Source organism: Scomber japonicus, chromosome 21, assembly GCF_027409825.1.
Source record: "Scomber japonicus isolate fScoJap1 chromosome 21, fScoJap1.pri, whole genome shotgun sequence".
In the NCBI taxonomy this organism is placed as follows: domain Eukaryota; kingdom Metazoa; phylum Chordata; class Actinopteri; order Scombriformes; family Scombridae; genus Scomber; species Scomber japonicus.
Genome location: NC_070598.1, coordinates 16,839,645 through 16,862,847, shown reverse-complemented (window position 1 = coordinate 16,862,847; position 23,203 = coordinate 16,839,645). Strand labels below are relative to the sequence as shown.

At 38.9% G+C, this 23,203-nt stretch overlaps 2 protein-coding genes across 2 annotated transcripts; one reads left to right on the top strand and one right to left on the bottom strand.

The window, feature by feature from the left end:
- Positions 1-341: 341 nt before the first annotated feature.
- Positions 342-13,734, bottom strand: mak (male germ cell-associated kinase). The gene is made up of 16 exons (XM_053342489.1): positions 13,704-13,734; positions 10,538-10,921; positions 9,482-9,536; positions 9,043-9,164; positions 7,843-7,925; positions 7,506-7,638; positions 7,159-7,330; positions 6,169-6,336; positions 4,977-5,261; positions 4,620-4,828; positions 4,242-4,381; positions 3,612-3,758; positions 2,498-2,584; positions 1,241-1,360; positions 785-880; positions 342-502 (listed from the first exon to the last, which is right to left on the bottom strand). The coding sequence occupies exons 2-16, from the start codon at positions 10,639-10,641 to the stop codon at positions 342-344; spliced, it is 2,082 nt and encodes a 693-aa protein (XP_053198464.1). The 5' UTR covers positions 10,642-10,921; positions 13,704-13,734.
- Positions 13,735-14,300: 566 nt separating this feature from the next.
- Positions 14,301-22,468, top strand: plcxd2 (phosphatidylinositol-specific phospholipase C, X domain containing 2). The gene is made up of 8 exons (XM_053342546.1): positions 14,301-14,403; positions 14,734-14,870; positions 15,047-15,166; positions 15,678-15,731; positions 15,824-15,979; positions 20,413-20,523; positions 20,935-21,065; positions 22,309-22,468. The coding sequence occupies exons 1-8, from the start codon at positions 14,301-14,303 to the stop codon at positions 22,466-22,468; spliced, it is 972 nt and encodes a 323-aa protein (XP_053198521.1).
- Positions 22,469-23,203: the final 735 nt, after the last annotated feature.

The window sequence follows — 23,203 nt, the reverse complement described above, 5'->3', positions numbered from 1 at the left end:
TTGGCTCACACTGGGTCCTTCAGGAATACAGTAGAATTGTCTTGTGAGTTCAGCATCATGGCAACCATCATCTCTAATAGAGAAAAGTTTATCCTACATCTACTACGCTATCCCATGGCCTTAATGAAAAAAATATGGAATGTGTCATTCACGTCATTATTTTACATCCTCTACCCGCTACCTCTATATTTGATTTTTGAAGGTGGTTTGATAATTTCTTGAAGAAATTTGTGGTTTAGTTAAATTTGAGTATGGATGTGGTGAAATCTCAAGATTTGTATTTTAGTCAAAGTGTACCACCAAGCACAACAGGCAGTAGAGGCTATAGCACCTTCGCTGAACTACCGATTCCCACCATACTTGGATGTCCAATCCACTCTGCCATGGACAGGCTGAACGGCGGGAGCTCTGGTCATGACATTTCCAGAGTTTTTCCCCAGAGCTGAGAAGCTGCCCCCTTTCATCTGAGTTCTATCTGTCCTTCTCTTCCAGCCTTCATAATCTGAAAAAGTAAAGCACACAGTCAATTTATCTATCTCCAATATGCACATTAGCTATACAGTAAGGTATGTCTATATTAACAGCCTATTCACATGTAATGCAGGACACTTTCATGCTAATAAAATTAATATGATCATTTTTAAGAAGCATCAAAGTAAAGGTAAAACAGGTATTGTAAGACTCAGCAAACAACAGTTTTCATCCTCTAAAAATATTAACAGAATTCTTCAAGCAATACAATGACCAAAAAATGCTGATAGCAGCTATTACAAAATGACAATACCTTCATTAGTTTCACTCAGAGATGAGTTGGATAAGGACTTTGGCTTTGCAGATTTTGGTTTGTCTTTTTTATTATCAGGAGAAGAAGAAGGATTGACTGAAAGCATGAAGGAAGAGGAAAAACATAGTCATAGTGAGTGAAAGTTTGGGTGTAAATAGTAAGAAACTAGCAAGCAAGAAACTAGGAAGTCAAGAGAGAAGGAGTAGAACCTGAGAATATCAGCTAGGAATTATCTTCTGTATTAATTTAATATTCGGATTTGGGGATTTTTTATAAGGGGCAATGCTGCGTTTTTAGCTACAGAACAACTGCATTGCAAGTAAATTTTCACATTTGTACATTGTTTATCCTCTGAAAGTAGCAATTCATATTTTAAGTTTCAAGTAACACCTGACCACTGAATATACCATCCAAGTGTCAGCTTGTTGGCTTTATATCGATGAAATAAGTCCTCACTTGTGTGCTGGCCAGCCAAAGGAGCAAGCTGGATTCTCTGTCCCACTGAGCCCACCTCTTTCTTTTGGAATGAAGGGATGTAGCTGCCAGAGAGGTTGTACTTTGCACTCACAATGTTCCCTGAAAAGGAGGGGGGAAAACGCATTAGCTAATCATCACTATATTTCATTTTACTATACTGTCATATTATAAATTGGGTTGATTTAAAGTAATATTCTTGGAAGATTTGAAGAAGTAACACAATGGTGAGGAAAGCCCTTACATTTGTAGCATTATGAACTTGTTATTGGTGGCAACATTCCCGGGAAAACTACACAACAAACCCACTTGTTTAAGTTAATGCATAAGGAGTAAGATGGTTGGGGTTAGGTTAAGAGCATCAGGGCAGATGTGTCATGTAGTGAAGTGGGTCGTTTAACATGTAAGACTGCAAAATCACAAGCAGCACAGTTAGTGACACGTTTTCCACCACCTAGCAGAGGTTGGTCCGCTAGGCCCACAGAGGGTATGTGGAACTAATGCAACATACTCATACTCATATTCTTCAACTGCCAACTGACTGAGGTCACACATTTGACACTGTTTGGATCTCTGGGAATTCATGTCCAAAAACACACCTGCAATTACTGCTTATCGCCACAGGTGACTCCAAAGAAAACAAAACACAGATCTTTGAATTTTAATGTGAAATATTCTAAATAACTCCTAATAAATGTTCTCATACATGGTTTACTGATACAACTTATTGTGTTAATGTGTGTGAAGTAGCTACTGCATATGTAACAGCTGCTGAGGATCCAAAACAACGACTACGGCCGGGTGATTGAAGTCATTCAAGTGACACCATGGATCTGCTTCACCAGCAGTCACAGATTCTTATCAGTGTAATTAGGCAAATGCCTCATTGTTCCCTTGTAAAGATGTTGTGGTTGTAGTGCAATTTACCATCTATTTAGCAACTGGAGTTCTTAGTTCTCAGTTACAACTGTGTATTTGTACCCTTGTCTCCTGCAGAGCTTTTACCAGCTCGTTTCTTTCACATGTTAAGTCACTGGCTGAATACCTGAAGCTCGCTGCATCAGCTGACATGCTATTTGTTAGTTTATCTCATTTTACCCTCAAGCTATTCTACTTACAGCGATGTTTGAACACAGAAGATGTCAAATAACTTACAATAGAGAAGTTACAGATATTTAAGATGGCACCATTGCTTCAAACTGTAAAGACAGTTTGCATGTTGCCATCTCAATTAAGTACCTTTGGAGAGATCAATTTTCTCCAGTATTCTTTCTTTAACAACAGTTTTCTCTGGTGGACTATCCTCAGATTTAGGGGAATTCTCTTCTATCTCAGCAAAAAGTTGGAGAAGATACGTATGCAATCAGAGAGAAGGAAAAAGAAAATGGATAAGTAAACTGAGAGAGAAGAACAGATATACAGAGCACCAATGTTTATGTTGTGGGTCCATGTTAGCGCTGATGAAGTTGCTCATTTCATCTCAGTTTAGAGAAAGAGAGAAAAGCAGGATCTTGATTTTAATGAAAAAATATTCATGGGTAATCAGTGAGTAGAATTAAACAGACATTTGTGCATGTGTGGTCGGGGTGGGACAAATGAGCAGGGGGTGCAGTTGAGGACTATTTAAGGCACACTTGATCTTACACCGACGGTCTTAATCTCATGAATAAGCAATTGAGAGGGAGAGACAAGGTGAGCAGAAGAAGAGAGAGAAGAAGGGTGCACAGCAGGGACCCATATTGTGTGTCTGTCTACATGACAAATGAATTATAGAGATCTCCCATCTCTAAAGCCGCAGACACTTGGGCTCACTCGTAACACTGCTTTGTCAATGGTGGCATAACTACTGATCAGGAGGCATTAGCTGCATCATTAGCATTTAGGGCCTTTTTTGTCACAAAGAGGACGGTGTCAAGTTATGTAACAGTAGGTGACACTGACAGAAGCCCAGTTTCCAATGCCAGGCAAAATGAGACAGCTTAGTCATTATTTATATCTCTGATTTGATACTTTTATCTCGTTTTGTTGCTAAATACAAGGTGTTAGCGGAGTCACAGATTCACATAAAGGTGAGATAAAACAAACTTTAAAGGAGTTATTGAAGAATCAGGACACAAACATTTGTGAATGAGCAGAAATAGACATTCATTTTTCTTCATTTCTGTGACTTCATCATCGTTATATATTCTTTATGGGAGCTCTACAAGACCTCTCCTGCAATTTGTGTTCAGTGTTCATAAAAATGTTTTGTAGTCTTTAGCATGTTAGTGAAATCTGGAAACCAGAGCCCCCTCTGTTGCACACTCCACCAAACCTCTTAACAACCTCTACATTAGACATCAGCAGTCCTTACCTGGGTTAGCTCTGGTGACAGATAATCCTGCTCCAATAGGAGCAAGTGGTTTATTTACAGTGTTTGAGGAGTTCTCCCACAAGTCCCGCAGCGTCATACCACTCAACTCCTTATCACCAGAGGAAGTCTGATTCTTGCCGATCAAGCCTTAAAGAGACAGAAATTAGATGATGAACAAGGACAGCATGCATTCTGTTCTCTTTCTTTTTCATGACACTGACTAGGTGCTTCTTTTATGTTAGATTGATTAGTTACTGTGCTGCTTGCATTACAAAGCACAATGCCTGTCATCTAATTCTGTATATTTTACTACTAAATAGTATTTAATATAGATTTACACTTTCAGTTTAGTTGATTTTTGTTTCTACAACCATTATTTATTGAGATTTGCAAACAAACTAACATCAGGAAATGTTCTACCTGGCTGTTTTTTTTAGACAATAAGATCTACCAGCAGTTTAGCTTGAATACAAACCACAAGGCAAGACAAAACAAAGCTTAGAAATATATTTCAGTGGTACTTAAAATGGGGAAATGATCCAAAATAAAGAATGACATGCTGTATTTCTTAGAGTTACAGTGACCCTTTCGCAGATAAATCCTAACCGGCTGTTAGTCACGCAGTCTTACCAGGCAGGTATCGTGACTGGCTGAGATAATGCTGCCGTGCAGCAGATCCTGGGAGATTAGAGTCCATTTGGCCAATCTTAACATTGTTGGGTAACTTGGTGACTGTGCTGAAGGAATACAAAGGTTTCTGCTCCTTGGGCCTGAAAAACAGAAACCAGACACAAAAAAGTGCTGTATGTGCCAACGTACATAGGAACTAAGATTTTAAAGAAGGGCAAGATATATGACCATGATCAGATAATGTTCTACTGACACTGACCAACATGTGAGACAGCTACATTTACCACTGCACACGTCACTTGCACACTGAAAAAGAAACCTTAAGTGTAGAGCATTCAATTTATGTCACATTGACAATCCACTCCTGTTAAGACTTACTGTGGGCGGGGCTCCTTTGGGCTCCTCTCTTCTTCTTCAGTCCCCAAGCTGGGTTTCTTGGAGTTCGAGGCAGCTGTTTCTGACGGGTCAGAATCCTCCCAGCTGTCTGAGGTCTTGGCCACTGTTTGGCCCCAGCGACGTCTGCCGCTCTTCAGCACACCCATCCCACCACCAGCAACGTTGTTCTCACTGCCCAGCAATGTTGCCTTCTGCACATTTGGATTGATATATGTCTTAATAATCCAACCTCCACTGTTTTTCTGTTTCTCTGCATTTCAATAATCTTGTTATCCACCAAAATGCAAAAAAACAAAACAAAACAATAAATACAACACTGATTTGCACAGAAATACTCACTGCATGGCTGGAGCCTTCTGATTTACTCTCAGCTTGGGGTAGGGGAATCTGCTGAAGAGGCTGATGGTGATGTGGCTGATGATGATGGTGGTGGTGGTGGTGGTGATGAGGGTTCCTGGAGGATGATGTGGAGGCTTTGGACTCAGAGGAAGACTGGTGGGGATCAGTTTTGGACTCTGAGATCTGTTTCTGAGCCATCTGTCTGGCCTGGACCTTCTTGACTTCCTGACTCTGAGGACGAGGCCCTAAAATCTGGCCAATCTGGAAGTATGGGTAACGCAGGGACTAGCCAGGAAGAGAAAGGAATACAGGTATTCTGTTATTCTAAATATTCTCCAAACATTGTCTTCTAGCACAATAAAGATGTATTCGAATATGTGTGAGGTGTGCTTTAATACATAAGACATCCTTATAAACTACAACTAAACTAAACAAATACAATAACTTGACAAAAAAAGCAGGAGCATGTTGAAAGTTATGATGGATATGAAGTGTAGACTTTATTCCACACCAATAATGACTTGTTTGCTGACTAGGTTTAGCATGAATCATAATGTTTTTCTCATAATAAGCTAAAGTTAGGCGTGACGCATCCTAACACAACCAAAACACCTGGGAGCCTCGTAAGCAGAGAATGGAAAAGCTTTGTCACTCCCTCTGGAAAGGTGTTACCTACTCAAGGTTGACAGAGTCATTTAACTGCCTCACTGGAGTGTAAATTATGTCCAACCACGTAATGACTACGTGTTGGAGATAATACACATAGATGACATGAATCAGCAGAGGTGGAACATTTTACACAGGCAGAGGGGATGAAGTATGGCTTTAGCACTACTTAAATTGACTAGGATTAGATGCTAATGCAATCACAGTATTGGAACTACAGTACAGATAATCTGCATGTGGTGAGTGCTGCACTGTAATCACATTTCATTATCAGAGGACAGGGGTGGCTTTTTTGTCTCACCTAAAAGTTTGTTTAGAGTCTAGATTATACTCAGTTGTAGAAAAATGATCAAAAATCAAAAGCACGATGCACACATTGAATAATTATCACTCCAGATGTTATGTATTAAAATACTTATAATATTTAATACTTTAACTCCCAATAATTGGGACTTGTGTTGGACAGACATGGAAACGAAAGCTTTGAAGTTTCACATAACTTATAACCATGCATTAGTCCACATACCTGTACAGCCGTGGGTCTTTTTTTGGGGTCCCACTGCAGAAAGTCCTTCATCAAGGCGATAGCCTCGTTGCTGGCATTGGGGATCAGGGTCTTAAGGTGGGTCGGCACACATTGGGGGAAACGGAAGTTCATAGCCGAAGCCAGTTGGTAGCCCTCTGGCCAATCAGACTAATGGAGAGGACAGTGAGATGATTACACATTATTCTATTTATTGATGAAGCATTTAGAGGTTGAAGTAGGAGATTTTCTTTTGCTAGTGTTAACATTTTAATCGCTCACATTTGGAAATATTTTATACTTTTTAGAATCCATGGAACTGTGCTCAAGTAGGTTTTAAAAGGCATATGTATAATTTGAATGGTTACATGCAATAAATATATGGGAGAAGCAAATAATTGAGTCTGCATTGTTTATGCCCAGTAAGTTACAAGAAGACTGAATTTGAAAGATCATATTGTAGGTCTGCTTTAGATACCTCTGTGTCATTTTGCACTGTGAGTACATGCAGATGAAACCCAGCACCCCCTGAACACATCTGGTCAGTGCTAACAAGTGATTTAATAGAAGAGCCTCCAGTACAATTACACAAAGCATCATAAAAACGTACAACCCTACACTAGACTCGTCTTGTGTGCTAATAAACCTTTCCTTTTCAATCAGTGCACCCATCAACCCATGTGAAGTATACATGAGTGGCACTGAATGCCTGCCTTTGTTATGGAGGGTACAGACCCACTGTTTAGCAATCAGTTAATATTGATGGATTAGGATGAAAGCCTTTGAAATGAAGTGGCGTCCTGATCAGCAAGGAGCACTCTTAAGTTGCTTCACACTGGAGAGAGAGATACACTCATCCTAGCCTATTCAGCATTTATTTTTGTATATGGTAAACCTTTTTTTTTCCAATTACAGCACTTTATAAACAAATATTATTAAAACCCTGAATTACAGTGAAGCATTTTCACCTATCACAATTAAGTTTCATCTAACCTTCTTGACAGTGCCTAGCACTTGGCAGATCTTAAAGATCTCGTCCACTTCACTGTTCCCCGGAAAAAGAGGTCTGAGAGTGTAGAGTTCAGCCATGATGCAGCCGACGGCCCACAGATCAATGGGAGAGCTGTAGGTAGATGACCTGAGCAGGACCTCTGGAGCTCGGTACCTACGCAGAGAACATACTCAAATCAACAAGTGAATTACACAGACTGTATGGTGAATTTTATAAAGAGGAAGCTGTCTTTTGCCTGAATTTACAAGTGCTCTACCACACTGTTCTCAATGCATATGGCTGCTTTTTTTAATGCCCACTGATGACTAGAGAAGACAAGTGCTCTCACCATCTGGTTGATACGTAGTCAGTGTAGGGAGGTTTAGAGCGGATCTCTCTGGCCAATCCAAAATCTGCTATTTTGACCAGTTCTGGACCCATGCACAACAGATTCTCTGGCTTCATGTCTCGGTGGAAGAAACCTGTACAAGTTTTAATATCAATGTTTTAGCCACCTTTTAAACCATACTTTACATATAGTGTACTTAAGTTGTGGGTTTTAAAGGGTCCATCTAAATGACACAACTTTTTACAATATCAAACACACCCAAACTAACAAGAATATCAAACACACCCAGCCCACACTACTTTTTCGTAAAAGGCAGAGTGAAAGTAAAGCTTCTTACCATGCTTATGCACAAAAGCCAACCCAGATATCACCTGAAACATGATGTTCCTAATTTCATTCTCTGAGAACATCTTATTCTCTCTAAGCAGTCCAAGGAGACAGAAAAAGGGAAGAAAGAGGGGTAAAAGATAAATGAAAGAAAAGTGGTTAAAAGAAAGAGAAAGCCAGAAAAGTACATGCAGTATTGGATGTGTGGATGCATGGCTGTGTATATGAAATGCAGGCTGGTAGTGACTGTATGTGCATGTTTGCATTTACACAACTTGTATGATTTTTTTTCTAACTTGACCACATGGAATTAAAATAACTCTGTAGTCTGTTATAAGTTTTCTTCATACATATGATGCATCCACACATCCATTTATTATAGAACTGCAGGCTACAGAGTTCGATAAGAATGTTAAAACAAGACAGTTATGGAGGGTTCACATGCTACATGATTTTCATTAATTAATCACAAATTTGACCATTGAACACTTAAAATAGTCCATATTTTATAACTTTATAGTTATCTCACTACTTTGATAGAGCGAATCTTGCAGTATGAAACCACTCTCATGCAATTGCAAGGCGTTAGGGGAACACGATACACCTACCATGTTTGTGAATAAATGACAGGCCTTGTAAAATCTGAAAGCTTATGTTTCTTATCACTGATTCGGGCAATAATTTTCTTCTGTAAACATAAAAGAATTCTCATAAGCCTGCTGCTGTCAGAATCATCATAAACAGCAGTTTGATTGTTTTTGTACACATAAAATAATAAGTTAAAATATGCTGAAAATCAGAGCATACATAAATATTATGCATTAAACAGACTAGTTGTAAAACATCCTGCGACATAAAACCTTTTTTCTACTCCTTTTTAAAAAAAAATATGCCAATGCCAAATCCTGGATCCCATTAGCTCAATCGAATTCCATCATCAAACCTTATTAGTGTTAGTATGGATCTAACAGTTTTGTTTCATGAGGTCAGGAGGCAAAGTGATGCAGTGAGGTAATAATAAATAATAATAATAACTTTATTTGGTATAGCGCCTTTCATGAAACCCAAGGTAGCTCCTGACCAGATACTGATATTTATTAACTTTGTGTTATGATTTCCAACTAGACACCACTGTGATTTTACACCTTGTCCAAACATGGACACGCTTGACCTGAAAAATGGGTTAGATTCTTTTCTTTTTTTTAATTACCTGTCCTTCATAAGCTGGTAGAGGTTCTCCTTCATGTACTCAAAGACAAAGTAGAGGTGATCGTTCTCTCTGATTACCTCCTTCAGCTTCACCACATTGGCGTGGTTCAGCTTTTTCAAAGACTGGTGTGACACATGAGAAGACAAGAAGAGTACTGCTAATGTAATATGCATCTCATGACAGATTGACATAATTTAAAAACATGTTTATTACCAACATGTTATTTAACTTTCCAAAATCATGACGAAACATTTTTGTAGTTACTATGACTTACGGTTAAAGTATGAGGTATCTTTAATTTAGTTGCAGTCATTCATAACAGTATAATATTCGTTGAGTTATATTTAGATTTATATTATTATATATCATCCTGGATCAACAATAAGTGAACTGAAGTATCATAACATTCTTAATCTTGACCACTCTTGACCATCCTTACCTTCACTTCTCTTAGGTTCATACATTCTTCCCATGAATAAAACTTCCTCTTCATTCTATAAAACAAGTCAAAGTCGGCCATTAATTGACAGTATACATCAGGCATGCATCAACTGAGGAGTAAACCACATTATATTTGCAGGCCATATAATATGCATATGTATATCCATACAGTAGTATTACAGTAGTCACTGTCTTCACAAATTTCCTCAGCAAGTCTCCATTAATAATTCAGCTCATTAGGAGGTGTCTCAAATTTCAGCTCTTGGCATTTAATGGGCAAAATCTGCAAAGCTGTAGAATGTAAAATGATATAAACTGATATTCTAAATTCTGCAGGTTTTACTATAAATTGTCTCTACTTTAATTGAGTCTACAAACACATCTTGACACAATTGTTGTCAGCATGTGTTGCTACACTGAAGTCCCTCAGTCAAACACCACCTGGTACACAGCACACCTTTAACTTCTTTGAGTGCCTCCCTCCATCTAGAATTATGTAAGAGTTACAGAACATGCAGATATCTCTTCCTCCTTCTGGGCACCTGCCAGTTTCAGTCGTCCCCTCCACAATGTCAGCAACCTGACACACCCCCCTCTACTTTCACTCCTTTTCACCGTCAGCACATGTATTGTCTTGCATGGTAACCAAATGATCAACCAGTGGACGCATCTTCCAGTATCTCATCTATTATTGAACCCTGCTGCCATGCTGCAGAAACAAAGGGGTGGAAGCTAGTTTGTTTGCCCTGGTGATGGCAAGAAACACAAAGTAGACCTAGACCTCACTTTGAATTTCCTTTTTTAAAATGTTTTTATAACATTATAAAATTTCTGCTTGAACAATTATAGTGTGGATAATGTATGTTTAGTATATTAAATTTACTGTATAGCTTTTAAAACACTTTTGCTTTGTAAAAATGGGCTGGGGTGTCCCTGCGCCTTGAAAATTACAAATAAAAACAGGAAGGAGTCAAAATCCTGTGATCACTCTATTGATATGCAGGACAATTTTGACATCCTCAGGTCCAATAATTTTAGTGATCAACATCCTCACCTTTTAATAGCCACCAGCTCTCCAGACTCGTTGCTTCTCCCCATCAGCACGCTGCCGTAGGTGCCATCGCCCAGCTGCTTCAGGGTGGTGTAGCGATTCATCATCTCTCAACGACACGAGTTTTGGCAGCGGAGTGTTGATTCATTGATCAGATCTCTATCCTGTTTGCTGTCCTTTTCTGCTGTGGAAATGTTGTCTTTGTTTCACTGCGCTCTTCTCCAGAAGAGTTTGATTGTTCTTTCCCAGGAAGAAGGATTTTCAGTCACCCAATATGTCACAAAAGTCACTGGTTTTTGAAGCTCAAAACTCATCTTGCATTAATTTATCCATCATTAGAAAATCTGTCGTAGGTCAGCCAATAGTTGACACTGTGCCTCTGGAAGCCTTTAGTAACAGTAAAGAAATGAACATGGTCAGCAGCATACCTACATGGCAACTACAAAACCCACAAATAACACCTACAAGTCATCTTAACCACACCTGAAAGTATACCAAACTAATTAAGGTTGTTAAGAGATGTGAACACAAACACCAGCCAGGACCATTTCTTGTTTTTTCTCTCAGTGAGGAGGATTAGGTGTATGTCACACTAGTAGACGGCTCCAACACTACCACCCAAGGGAGATGACATAGCCAGCCCTAGGCAGATTAGGCCAACAGGGATGTAAATAGGATGTTACATCACCATCATGCTTACAGGCATCCACCCCCTTTCCCGTACACACTGCCCAACAAGAGGATTTGATTGACTCCCTACAGGCTACAGTGATCACACTGTTATGTTGTATTTCTATTCTATTATAAAATATTATAGAGGCAAACTAAGCAGATCTTCTCCCTGCAACAGGTTGCCGTAATGTATTCTGTTCTGTTTTAGGTTGCAAAGTCCATACCAAAATGTGTTAGCATGTTGCTAACGTTAATGCCTTGGGATTATATCTACATATGTATTCTCATATTGACCTCGTGTATAATAGACTACAAGGTATAGCGAGCAGCCTACCTGAAGCCTTATAAGCCTAGTTTATCCTCTTAAATGGGGGATTCAGGTTGGGTTGTGCAGTTGATGTGGTTCTAATTGAAGACCCATGGTAAATCTAAACTTTTTGTGGTGCCAAAAACGATTCACGATGCCCCTGCAACTCAACATAAATATATGGACTACAACATTCATGACATGATGCCACATGCATCCAGTGCATGCAGATTTTCATAGATTATACTGATTTGACAAGTGTGAATGAGTGTAACTGTAAGACTTGACTGAGAAAACAGCATGTATAGTCTGTTAAAGAAGGGTAACAAAATGTCAGAAAGTCAGGTATTTCCTGGATAAACAATGGCTTATGGGTACACACCTTGCTTACAAAAAATAATGAACTACATGCATGTTTTTCACATAGGCTGAGCAGGCTAAGAGGAGTATTTTTGGTATTTTGGCTCACAGACTTAGATCTTTGAGCTTCTATCCTTGAATACTGATTCCCCTCAGTGTGTTAATAAAGGAAATACAATTGTAGGTAAGCCAAGGACAACTAAACAAAATTAGATTAGTGTTTATTTCACTGAATGGGGGCAGGAACTCCTATCCAAAGACAATCAGCAATTGTATCTTTGATCTTGTTAGTTATTCAATTAATTAATCCTCGCTTTATTTAACAATAAGACAGAGCACTGTGTTCATATGCTTAGGATTTTCCATTCTTGCATACTGCAAGTAGATGTTTACATTTCATGTTTTCCACTGAAAATGTAGAAATGCTCTCCAGACACAGGAACCTGCTTGATATCAAAGCCTCCTTGAGACAATATGCAATAAAACAAGAAGAGAGGCCAGCCGGAGGACTGCTGGTCCGCACTCAGCTTTCACATATGGCAATCTGTTGTGGGGGGATTTAAAGGGAATTAAGATGTATCCAGGCCACATGACATTAGGAAGCTATTCAAGGACAATAACAGGCTACTGAAAACACATGTGGACACTAACCTGGCAGTGGAAAAGAAACAAAATTTGCATAGATTTTATCATGACTCAAGTGTGGTTACATTGTTAAAAATCTACTTTGCCCTCACCAATCCATCGACTCTCATAAACTTCAACTTAACACACAACAGGCTTATTAAACAGAGGCCTTCTCATAAATACTTATTCTAAAAATGATAATTTTTAGAAACATATGATGTTCTCTATCAGAAAAGAAGCAGAAAAAACATTTGTTGCTGACATGTCAGCTTTGACAGCTCTCTCGATTTTGGAATAGGCCTACCCTCCGCTTTCCTCTTCTGCCTCTTATGTACTTAAACTCACCATGTATGGGTGTTGTTCCTTTGTTAGGCCGTTGTCTGGGTTCGCTGATTGCACCAAGTTTCTTCAGATAAAATTCACGTAGTATAAACCCAGCTCTACCGATAAGATGCGCGCGTGTGTGTGTGTGACTGCTCCCCATGGAAACGTACACACAAACGACAAGTCCGTGCAGCGCGCAATGCTTTATGGGACTTGTTGTCCTTGAATCGACAGCGTTAATTTAGGTCTGGATTGATGATAAGTGATACATCCATGTATCATGAGACTGGCTGTAGTTCTTGAAATATTTATATTATGAATAAATAAATATTATTATTAATACATATTTTGAACCCCAGATTGTCAAGACTGACAAAAGTTTAAACCAAAGTGAGAATCACAGAACTTTATATGAATTAGGTGATATTTATGTCGCAGGCTGCGGAACAAAAGTGACAAATATGAAAATAGTTGGTGCAAAAAAAAAAAAGAAAAAAAAAAAAGTATTACTCACCTCGCATTATTCGGTGGGGTGGTGGTGGGTGTTGGATAAGTCGTCGGCAATAGTGGCAGAGTATGAGCTCAGTCTTTTACCACTTCTCTGGGGTCCGTGGCTGTGTAAGTGCTGCACCAGTAGATGGGGCTGCAGTCATATGATTCTGCAAAAAAATAGCTGTGAAGGCTAAAAAAACAAATGTAGGCTAAGTTTATTTTTAGATTTGAACATAAATATGATGTGGATCAGAAGTAACAAATTGACCAGCCAACACATACTATTTCCAACACATCCCAGTTTTATGAATAGAATACAAGAATACTGAATTAAATTGCACCCCCCAACACCTGAACGGAGGTTTTGATGTCACCCCTGATATATACCTCTATCACACCACCTCAGCACTCACACAAGAGATGATTCACATGAGCCGATGAATCCTTTAAGACTATTCACCTTTACAGCCAAGCACGTCATGATTGGCTGACTCTGGACCACAACAAATTCCAACTTAGACAAGAAGACATTTCCATGATCCCATCTGTCGCTTTTCTCTTTCCCTCGCTCTGTGTGTGCGTGCGTGCGTATGTGTGTGTGAGAGAGTGGTCTTAACATACACACATATATATACACACACACACACACACACACACAGCAGGTTAACAGGTTAAGAGGCAGGTGAGGGGGGCTGGGGAGTGGTGATAACAAGTGGAATTTCGCCCTAAGAGGATTAACACGGTCGTTAGGCAGCGTTCTAGTCAAGGCATGCCCGCTTGGCCGGTTGGGGGAAAGCGCACCGGTGGCCTAACCTGGTCGGAGTCGGAGGACGTTTTGAACAGGTGGCATGTGTAGATTGATGTTTCGAAATGATCTGCATTAGCTTTAACTTGTTGGGAGCCCACGGGGACCCGACAGTGGGAGCTCATCTGCACCGGAGAGCGGTTTCTTGAGGACGGGTTTGCTGACAGGCCGTTTCTGCCATGAAGACGCGACCTGCGGGGATCGGTAATGCCAATGCCGACTGGATGGCTTCGCTCCCCTCCAAACTCAGTGCCATGCCCCTCAAACACCTCGCTGTGCCAGGTGAGCTCGCCGTGCGTAGAAGTCTACGGTTGGTTCTATGCGTATTCATGTGTCCATCAGATGGACACTACTGTTAGTTCTGTCGATAAAGCTACGAGTAATAGGAATTTGATAGTACATTGTTGACATGAGGTAATAAAACCAGACAATGGTGAGCAGCAAGGTGTGAAACTTGTTTATGTAGATAATTATACATAATAGTCCAACCACTTTGGCTCAAAGAGTTCCTAATAAGAAAAGCAAAAAGTGAAGGTGTTCCATTGCAGCATCTTTACTCTGCACTTTTGTGTGTGTTGCTGCACCACATTTCATCCATCCTCTCTCCTCCAGGGTCCCATGATTCTTTTACCTACTGGGTGGATGTGCATGCTCCCGTGGGGCCCGATCAGAAGGCTTATGTGCAATATCTGGCCACCATGTTTAGTGTTTTAGCCAAGAAAGTCATGGTGAAGTGGTCCATGACCCAGGTACAGCCCTCACATTAGTGACATTCACAAAATCAGCCACCTAGGGAGTCCGGTAGATTGTAGATAATATATAAAATGATGTACATATTCTGGACAAACTTTGAAAGTATGTGCATTTTCAATCTGTGTGCAGGGTTTGCAGTCAGTTGTAATATTTCTATCATTCTGGCTCTCAGAACCTGTCATTTAAGGAGCAGCTGGATGCAGGAATTCGCTACTTTGATCTCAGGGTCTCCTCCAAACCAGGCGAGCTTGGAAATGAGATCTACTTCATCCACGGCCTTTTTGGACACAAGGTCAGTATAGGAGAAAACATGAACTGTCAATTCATACACTGAAATAATCAAAATCACAAATATTTCAGTTACTTCAGATATCCAACTTCTATTTTGTCTCTTGTAATGGCATCAACAGCTGGTCTATTCTGCTTGTTTTGTGTTGCAGTGTCCAGCTGATATTGTTGTTAGTAGGATAAAGATGGCCTTGAATAAGGATCAAAGGTTGTGTGTTAAGTTGTAAACATCCCTCTCCTAAAATGGGTCAATATGACATGTGCCTTTCCACTCCTATATGACAGTTTCGCTACAAGCAGTGAATCATGAGATGGACCTGTGGACCTTATTAGATACAAATAAATGATCATATCAGCAGGGACAGCAACATCATGTGCTGTAAGAGTTTGATATTACGCCTGTGGAGTTGATATTTACCTCATTTTCCAATATCCTTTATTTGATGACACAATGTCACAGATGTTTGGTTGGAGCAACAACAACCCCCAACTCTTCACTCTCTTCTTCCCCATAGGTGAAGGATGGCCTGGTAGAAATCAACTTCTTCCTAAGCAGACATAGGAAAGAGGTGAGAGGTGGCTTGAATTACATTTTCTTATGAAACATGAAATAACTGATAATGATTTGGATGATTAACTGACTGACATTTGATCGATGAAGGTGGTATTCTTAGACTTCAACCACTACTATGCAATGGGACCAGAGCACCATGTCTACCTTATCAGCATGCTCCAGGAAGTGTTTGGCAGCAAGCTTTGTAACAACTGTGCTGTGGAGAGCATCACTCTGGATTTCCTCTGGGAGAAGAAATACCAGGTGAGATCAGGATGTCTAAATCAGTGTGTTGGAAGAACAACAGCTCTTAAATAAACCCTCAATCTTTTCAACACACATTTTCTAAACCAACGATATCTCAGTAAACCAGTTATCTGTGGCAGATGAAAGCTGATTAATCATATCATAAAAAGAAGCAAAAAGGGCTCATTTGTGAACATCATGTGTTCTCATTTTAAATTGCAAAAAAATGTATTTTAGTACAGTGTGTTGCTTCATAAATTTGTTGCGTCTTTATTTAGGAAGGGCTCTAAGATCTGGTGATTTCATTGCTTGGAACTGTTGTTTACAAGTGTTTTCAGAAGTGTCTATCAAATAAGTAAAAGCAACAGTATTTTAAAGCAAAGGACACAATAAAAAATAAAAGTCTGTGGATTCTTGGCATTTGCTGTTAAATCTAAGTTTTCTCATACATATGGATATAAACATATATAGACATGCATGTATATGTGCACATACACATAATCTTTTGGCTCATCTGCCACCATTTAGACACTAAAGTTTGAGTGAATAAATGAAAATATATGTCATGTGTACAAGTAAAAGCAGTATGTAAGCATACATGTGTATAATGTAGGACACGCTTAACCCCTGTGGACAGGTAATCCCTGCTGCTTTGACTCTACTGCACAGGAATTAGTGTTATCCCATTAACACTTCCAACATCCAACCCACCTTTCTTTTTCATTGTATTCATCCTCTCTTCAAACTCACTCTCTCTTGGGCTTTCCTACAGTCCTTCAACTTCTACTTCCTAGACTTACTTGCAGCTATATCTCCCTCTCTCATTTACGTTCCTCATTTTTTCTCATCTCACTTCATTTTACCCTTCCTTCTGCCCACTCTTTTTAAATTCAGTATACACACACACACACACACACACACACATACATATATATATATATATATATATATATATATATATATATATATATACACACACACATATACATATATACATATATACACACATATACATACATATACATATATATATATATATGAGAGCAGGTAAACATGTACACGCATACGTCTGTGTCTTCCTGTTTTAGGTGCGTGCCGTGTCTCATTGAGATACTATCAATTGAATTCCTGTTCCTAATCTGTGACTGACTTACTTGGCAAAGGAGAAGGAAAGTGAGAAAATGTGGAGCAGACAGAAAAAAACAGTGAAGATAAAGGAGACAAGACGAAAGAAGAGATTTAAACAATTACCAGCTGCAGGGGGCAACTTAACTGTCTTTTTTAGGTGTCCTTGGAGGCGACAACAAAAGAGATAGAGGTGGTTGATTCTCTGCAAAAATCACCTTACCACAGTGATTTAGCAGTGAATTAAAACACCTTGTTTACTGAAAATACCTCTTTGATTACATTTTCTTTCAAGCAGCTAAAAGTGAATTTACAATACTGTTAAGGTACAAAAATAATTCATTGGATGAACATGATTTTATCTTAGTACCCAAATTTCATCTAAACAAAACATGTACATTCAATCTGTCTTCACCATGTTATTTGAACAAAGTATACTTTAGTAGGCGCAACATGATCTTAACATTTTCATTACTCTCTCTTGCATTCAATTAACATGTTTGTACTTAGTCTAGTCAAATTAAATCTAATTTAGTGTATATTGGTCAAACATGTTAGTAAAACAAAATCCAACCTTGTTATATGAACTACTACAAGCTTTGTACTTATGTCAGTCTTGTTGAATGAACTAAATCAATCTTGTTGGTTCTATTAGTGTTCTGTCTGTTGCTGGTACTAGCATCCAATGATAAAACTACCAAAACATGTATCAGTGTTACATTTTTATTCAACATTTTGTACAAACATACAGCTGCCGAAATCCACATTCCCAGCTCCCCTTCATCCATCTCATGCTAAACTTCCAGACAGGCTCTGCACCCTCCTTCTGTATGACATACACTCCCAACACATGGAAGCACTGGCCTCGGTGTCTGTGTTCTATAGGATAAAAACATGACAAACTAATTTAGAGTCTACATGAAGTGTGGCAGGAGACTGAAGGCAAGACAATGTTAAACATCCCAACTCTGAAATAATCAACTACACAAAACATTAACATTTTGTGAATTAAAGTATAAATTGAGTTGTACAGTTGGACATGTTAAAAAAAAAAAAAAAACACCCTTTTCCTTATTAAGAAAACAACAACAAAAAAATACTAATTTTGCAGACTACTTTTTGACAGATTTATTGTTGTCTTCTGCATGTTCAAATGTTGAAATATTATTATAATGGAATATATTAGCCTTCTGGTTGTTAAAACTGTACTTTTCTAATGCAGGATTAGGCTGTTAGGCAGTTTTTAGCCTGTCAGATTAAAAAAAGAAGGCTCTGGTAAATGCAGTTTGCTGAAATATAGCATTTAAAAAGGGAAAATATTAATATAGCATATTAGCTACATCACTACACCTTAAAATGTTGTGTGTAAATGTTAACTTACCATGTATTGCAGAGGAGATTAATGAAAATCAGGGAATGGGGACACTACACAATGTGTGATCTGTTTTAAGATAAACAGGATAAAGAAACAGTTTTAAAATATAGAATGTATGCAACTGAAGTGACATTTGTATTGATAATGATAAGAATAATGATCAAAACATATAGTGGCAACCTTATGTTCTACTAGGAACAAAGAGGATTAAGTAAATAAGTGAAGCATTTCCAAACAACAAAGTATGATTTTTCTTTGCCTGAAAAGTAAAGATGCAAACAACAGTCGTCCGGTTTTTTACCTTAATATTAACACTATATAGCCTGGCGCCTCGCTGGAAAACTTCACCAAATGCCGTCAGGCAGTAAACATAAACAGAGTCCATCAATAAGTATTTCCCTATAGCGTTAGCATGTTAACATAGGTTAGCACACACAGTGGTTATCGTTAACAATACCTCCCCCACCGCCCCCCTGTCCTTCCACCTGCTGCTAGCTGGTTGCATGGCTGCCAACACTCCCGTTTTCCCGGATTTCTCCCGTATTTTAGACACATCTCCCACCCGTTTTGTCTTTTCTCCCGGGAATCTCTCGTAATTTACATGCCTCAAATTTGTTTGTTAATAATAACAACAATAATAATAACAATAATAATAATACTAACGAGAAACGCACAATAACAAAGCTTTTATTTTGAAAGCTTAGACCAGAAGCTGAAAGTTTGACAGAAGCTGAAACACGGAGAGATGTTTTGAAAAGGTGCACATTTTCCAGCCTGCCTCAGACAATGCCGAGTTTACTGACTAATTACAACAACAACTAAACAGGATGTGTTGCATGAACTTTCGTCATCTTAAACCTCTTGGCTAGCACTAATATCACCGCACATTTTCTACTGTGTGATGTTAGATTGTTTTTAACACAGTAATAAACTGTGATGTTAATGTTTTGTTGTAATAATAGATAAAATAAATAATAAAAATAGAAACATGAATAAATACACACCAAGTAAGATAAACACTAGTGAATAAAATAAATACCAAATCATAATTTGTATACTTACACCGTTACAATACCGTTTAACATGCAGAGCAAAATATAAGCTTCCAGAAATAATTTACACTGTGGTAATTTAAAACATAGCTATAGCAAAGTTAAGCTAGCAAGCTAGCGTTAATGGTGGAAACATAAGAGAGAAACTTATTCAACAGAAAAACGTGTCTAATAACTATAATTTATCGCTAACCCTGTTGAGCTAAATAATTCTGTGCATATATTTACGAATTACTTACAGGTAAAATTGAGGTTCCCAAGTGGAATCGAGTGGAATGCCAGAGGAAATAGCCAGAATGAAGTCCGTGAAAAGCATAGTGAAAAGTCCAAATCTCCCTGTTCCCGCTTCTTCTGAATTTGCATCCGGTGGGCGTGGAGCATGCGCAGTAGCTGAGCATATGGGAGTCATTGAATTGATTAACCTGATTCTCATTGGATTGACATGAATTAAGTTAATTCACCTGAATTTTCTGGAAATCATTTTCAACTAACAAAAACAAATCATGTAATGAGAACAAACATGATTAATTAATATAATGCAAACATATTTCTAGTTTGTTGATCAAACACCCCTAGTTGATTTTTTTGAGTGTATGTAGATATTACTGTAAATACTGGGTTGTGAGTACACAGTAAGACTAGAGCTGCAGATATGGTCGGGTTACAGCCAGACTGTGTGTGGATGCATGAAATAGACAATTTATAATCTCTCTCAGTAAGTGTCAGTGTGGGGCTAGCCAAGTGTTACCTCATGTTATACAAGGTAACACACTAGGTGCAATCTAGGGGTAATTTATGTATTGTATTACAAAGTGAACCCACAAAAATTAAACACTGCCTGTGAAGTCTTTCAAACTCCAGGTTTCAGCTTGCTTGCTTTCATTTTCTTCTTCCCACAGGTAATTGTTTTCTACCATCATCCTTCAGCTGAGAACATCCCTGTCATGTGGCCTGGCAACAAGATCCCTGCTCCCTGGGCGAACACCACTCAACCCAACAAGCTCATACAGGTCAGATGGCAGCATTTAAACCCTGGTTGTGTTTAAGTTGCCTCATTATATCTAATACTCTAGTTACAATATCTACTGTTTCTGGAACCCTCTTTATGTCTGGTTCATCATCAGGATTGACCCCTGAACAGCTCTCTGCTTTTTCATCTTCCTCTTCATGGCCCTCTTCATCTTTCTCCTTATCATTCCTCACTTTCTCTACCTCCCTATTCACCACTTTTTACTGTGCTTAACTCAAAAACACAACCCCCCCCCCCACTCATTTACTCAACATTTTATTTTAAAAAATAAAGTTTTTATCCCTCTAAAATCTTTTGCTACACAAGCTACATCTCCAAAAATCTCACATTAAAGCACTCCTTCGAAGAGATTTGTTGTATTTAAACTCATGTTTGACATTTTCTTTTTTAGTTCCTGGAAACCACACTAAAGAGTAGGGCCAAGCAGGGCTCCTTTCATGTGTCCCAGGCCATCCTCACACCCAAGCCCAACACTGTGGCCAAGGGCCTGGTCTGGGGGCTACGCAACTACCTGGTGGAGAGGTCAGTGACCTGGGCTGGTTGTGTGATTCTGGATTGTGAATATGTGCAGCATGGTGTGTTTGTTTTGATACATAACTTAGAGTATCTTCGAGAGCTTTATAAGAATCGAGCCCATCTTCTCCATCTCCCAATAAGTTATCTCAACTCTATTTATGTATTTTAGTCTATGGCCAGTAGAGGTCAGTACAGTAGATGCTCCTAATTTGCTGCCTGGAACAAAGAGGCCAGCTTGATAATTGTTCCTCAGGACCTATACACACTCTCTGTCTGTAAGGATGTTAAGCAGGAATGGCTTGGTCTTTATCTTCTTCATTGATCTACAATAATCTGTCACTAGTTTCTCTACTGTGATTCAGTAATAATCCTCTCTATCCATTTCAAAACTATTGAGGATCAAACAGATACACATACCATCTCACAGATAAGATATCTTATTTCCTAGGCAAGGGCTGAATTATTTGCACACATTTTGCAGTGATATGGCTTTTTGAGCCTCAAATTTAAGTGGAAATGACAGCGGAAATCCTGACTTAGAGTCAGATGCCCACCATACCGTAAATCTAACAGGAACAGCCAGCTGATACTGGGGTATAAAACTCCTGAACGGACACTCTGGCGAGACAGGAGGTGGCCTAATTTTGCACTTCCGAGGAAATGGGATTGTTTATCGCCGCTGGCTAAACATTCTGACTTCCTGGTTTTGTTCTGCTGGTGACTGAAACATTGTGGAGAATTTAAGGGTGTTAAAAGTGTTACAGTACTGAGTCATGGCATGTGTGTGTTTGAGTGTGTATGTGTATGGATACAAAGAACAAAAATGGAAAGTGTTAGTGTTAAGCAGTGATTTTCAGACCACTCTGATGACAAACCGACATAAACATTACTCCTTTTAATATGTTTTTCCCGTCAGGTCCATTTTCTCACACATTGTAAGATCTTAGAACCTTATCAACCTTTCCTAAAGTTTAATGAATAAACATTCAGCAAAGGAACAACTGATTAGACTTTGGCAATGTTATAACCATAACTGTAGCATGTACAGAGACAGAAACTTTGCATTAAGTAATTTGAGTATTTTTGCCAGGTCAAATTTCAGTTTAAATTGAAATTCAAGTGACAGGATGTTGATGGTAATAGAAATTGTTTTGTCTTCCAATACAGCTTTACCCATACTTTTAACTGACCCGATCCAATATTATCTGACCTAATCTAATCTCTGTCTTTTTGTGGCTCTGTGAACCAGACACCTACCAACCATCATCTCCTGGGTTGAGGAACAGAGGCCAGGGGTGGACGGGGTCAACATCATCACCTCTGACTTTGTGGACCTAACTGACTTTGCCAACATTGTCATCAAACTGAACAACCTGCTGTTGAGTGAACAGGACCGCAAACCAAGATGACATGTTTGCCCAACAGAACAAAGGCAATTTGACCTGAAGTATGGTGGAGGTTGGCAGATTTTTCCACCACTCTTGAGTCATAGTTCATCGATAGTGCTGCAGTCCTGGGAACTTCCTATTAAAACAGTCTATAAAAAACAAGGACAAACTGATCTCGGTGACATTACTAGTGTTTATATTCATGACCTTTTTAGGGTCAGCTACGAAATAGCCCTTCATCTAGCTTAAATGTTTAATTTTCTTGCTCAAAGGCATTTTAGCAGTAAGATACTTGCCCACACAGGCATACTATAAGAAGCAGGCCCTTCTTCCATAAAGAAAGTCTGAAAACCTTCCCAGAGCTCTTTAACAAGTATTTGGTATTTTGAACGTCACAGTTTCGGTTGCACGAACTCCAAAAGATGGAAAGATATCGTTGCCCAGATCAGAGAAAACTAGGCATGCCCAGTGGCATTTTTTTTACCATCTTCATAAGGCTGACCAAATCCTGTCATACCACAGCTCTGGCTTCATTTGTGGATTCCTTTTCCTGCATTCCCTTTTGGGGGAAAACTGGAAATATATTACACTGCTACCATGAAACGAGACTGCAGCACAGGTCACCATACAGATTCACAGCTACTTGCACAATGACCATATTGACTCAGGGATTTACTTTTTATGGTTTCAACATCTTAAAGCAGCTTTAAGTGTTTCTTTTTTTAAAGTCACAATTGATTAAAAATGCTGATATTG

What these genes read in the sequence shown, in the direction of transcription:
- plcxd2 (XM_053342546.1), top strand. Translation starts at nt 14,301, where the DNA reads ATGAAGACGCGACCTGCGGGGATCGGTAATGCCAATGCCGACTGGATG. An exon ending in ACGGCCTTTTTGGACACAAG is followed by an intron (nt 15,167 to 15,677) that starts GTCAGTATAGGA and finishes TCTTCCCCATAG; the next exon opens with GTGAAGGATGGCCTGGTAGA. An exon ending in AACCCAACAAGCTCATACAG is followed by an intron (nt 20,524 to 20,934) that starts GTCAGATGGCAG and finishes TTTCTTTTTTAG; the next exon opens with TTCCTGGAAACCACACTAAA.
- mak (XM_053342489.1), bottom strand. Translation starts at nt 10,641, where the DNA reads ATGATGAATCGCTACACCACCCTGAAGCAGCTGGGCGATGGCACCTAC. An exon ending in TACCAGCTTATGAAGGACAG is followed by an intron (nt 7,926 to 9,042) that starts GTAATTAAAAAA and finishes TGGACTGCTTAG; the next exon opens with AGAGAATAAGATGTTCTCAG. An exon ending in GACTACGTATCAACCAGATG is followed by an intron (nt 7,331 to 7,505) that starts GTGAGAGCACTT and finishes TTCTCTGCGTAG; the next exon opens with GTACCGAGCTCCAGAGGTCC.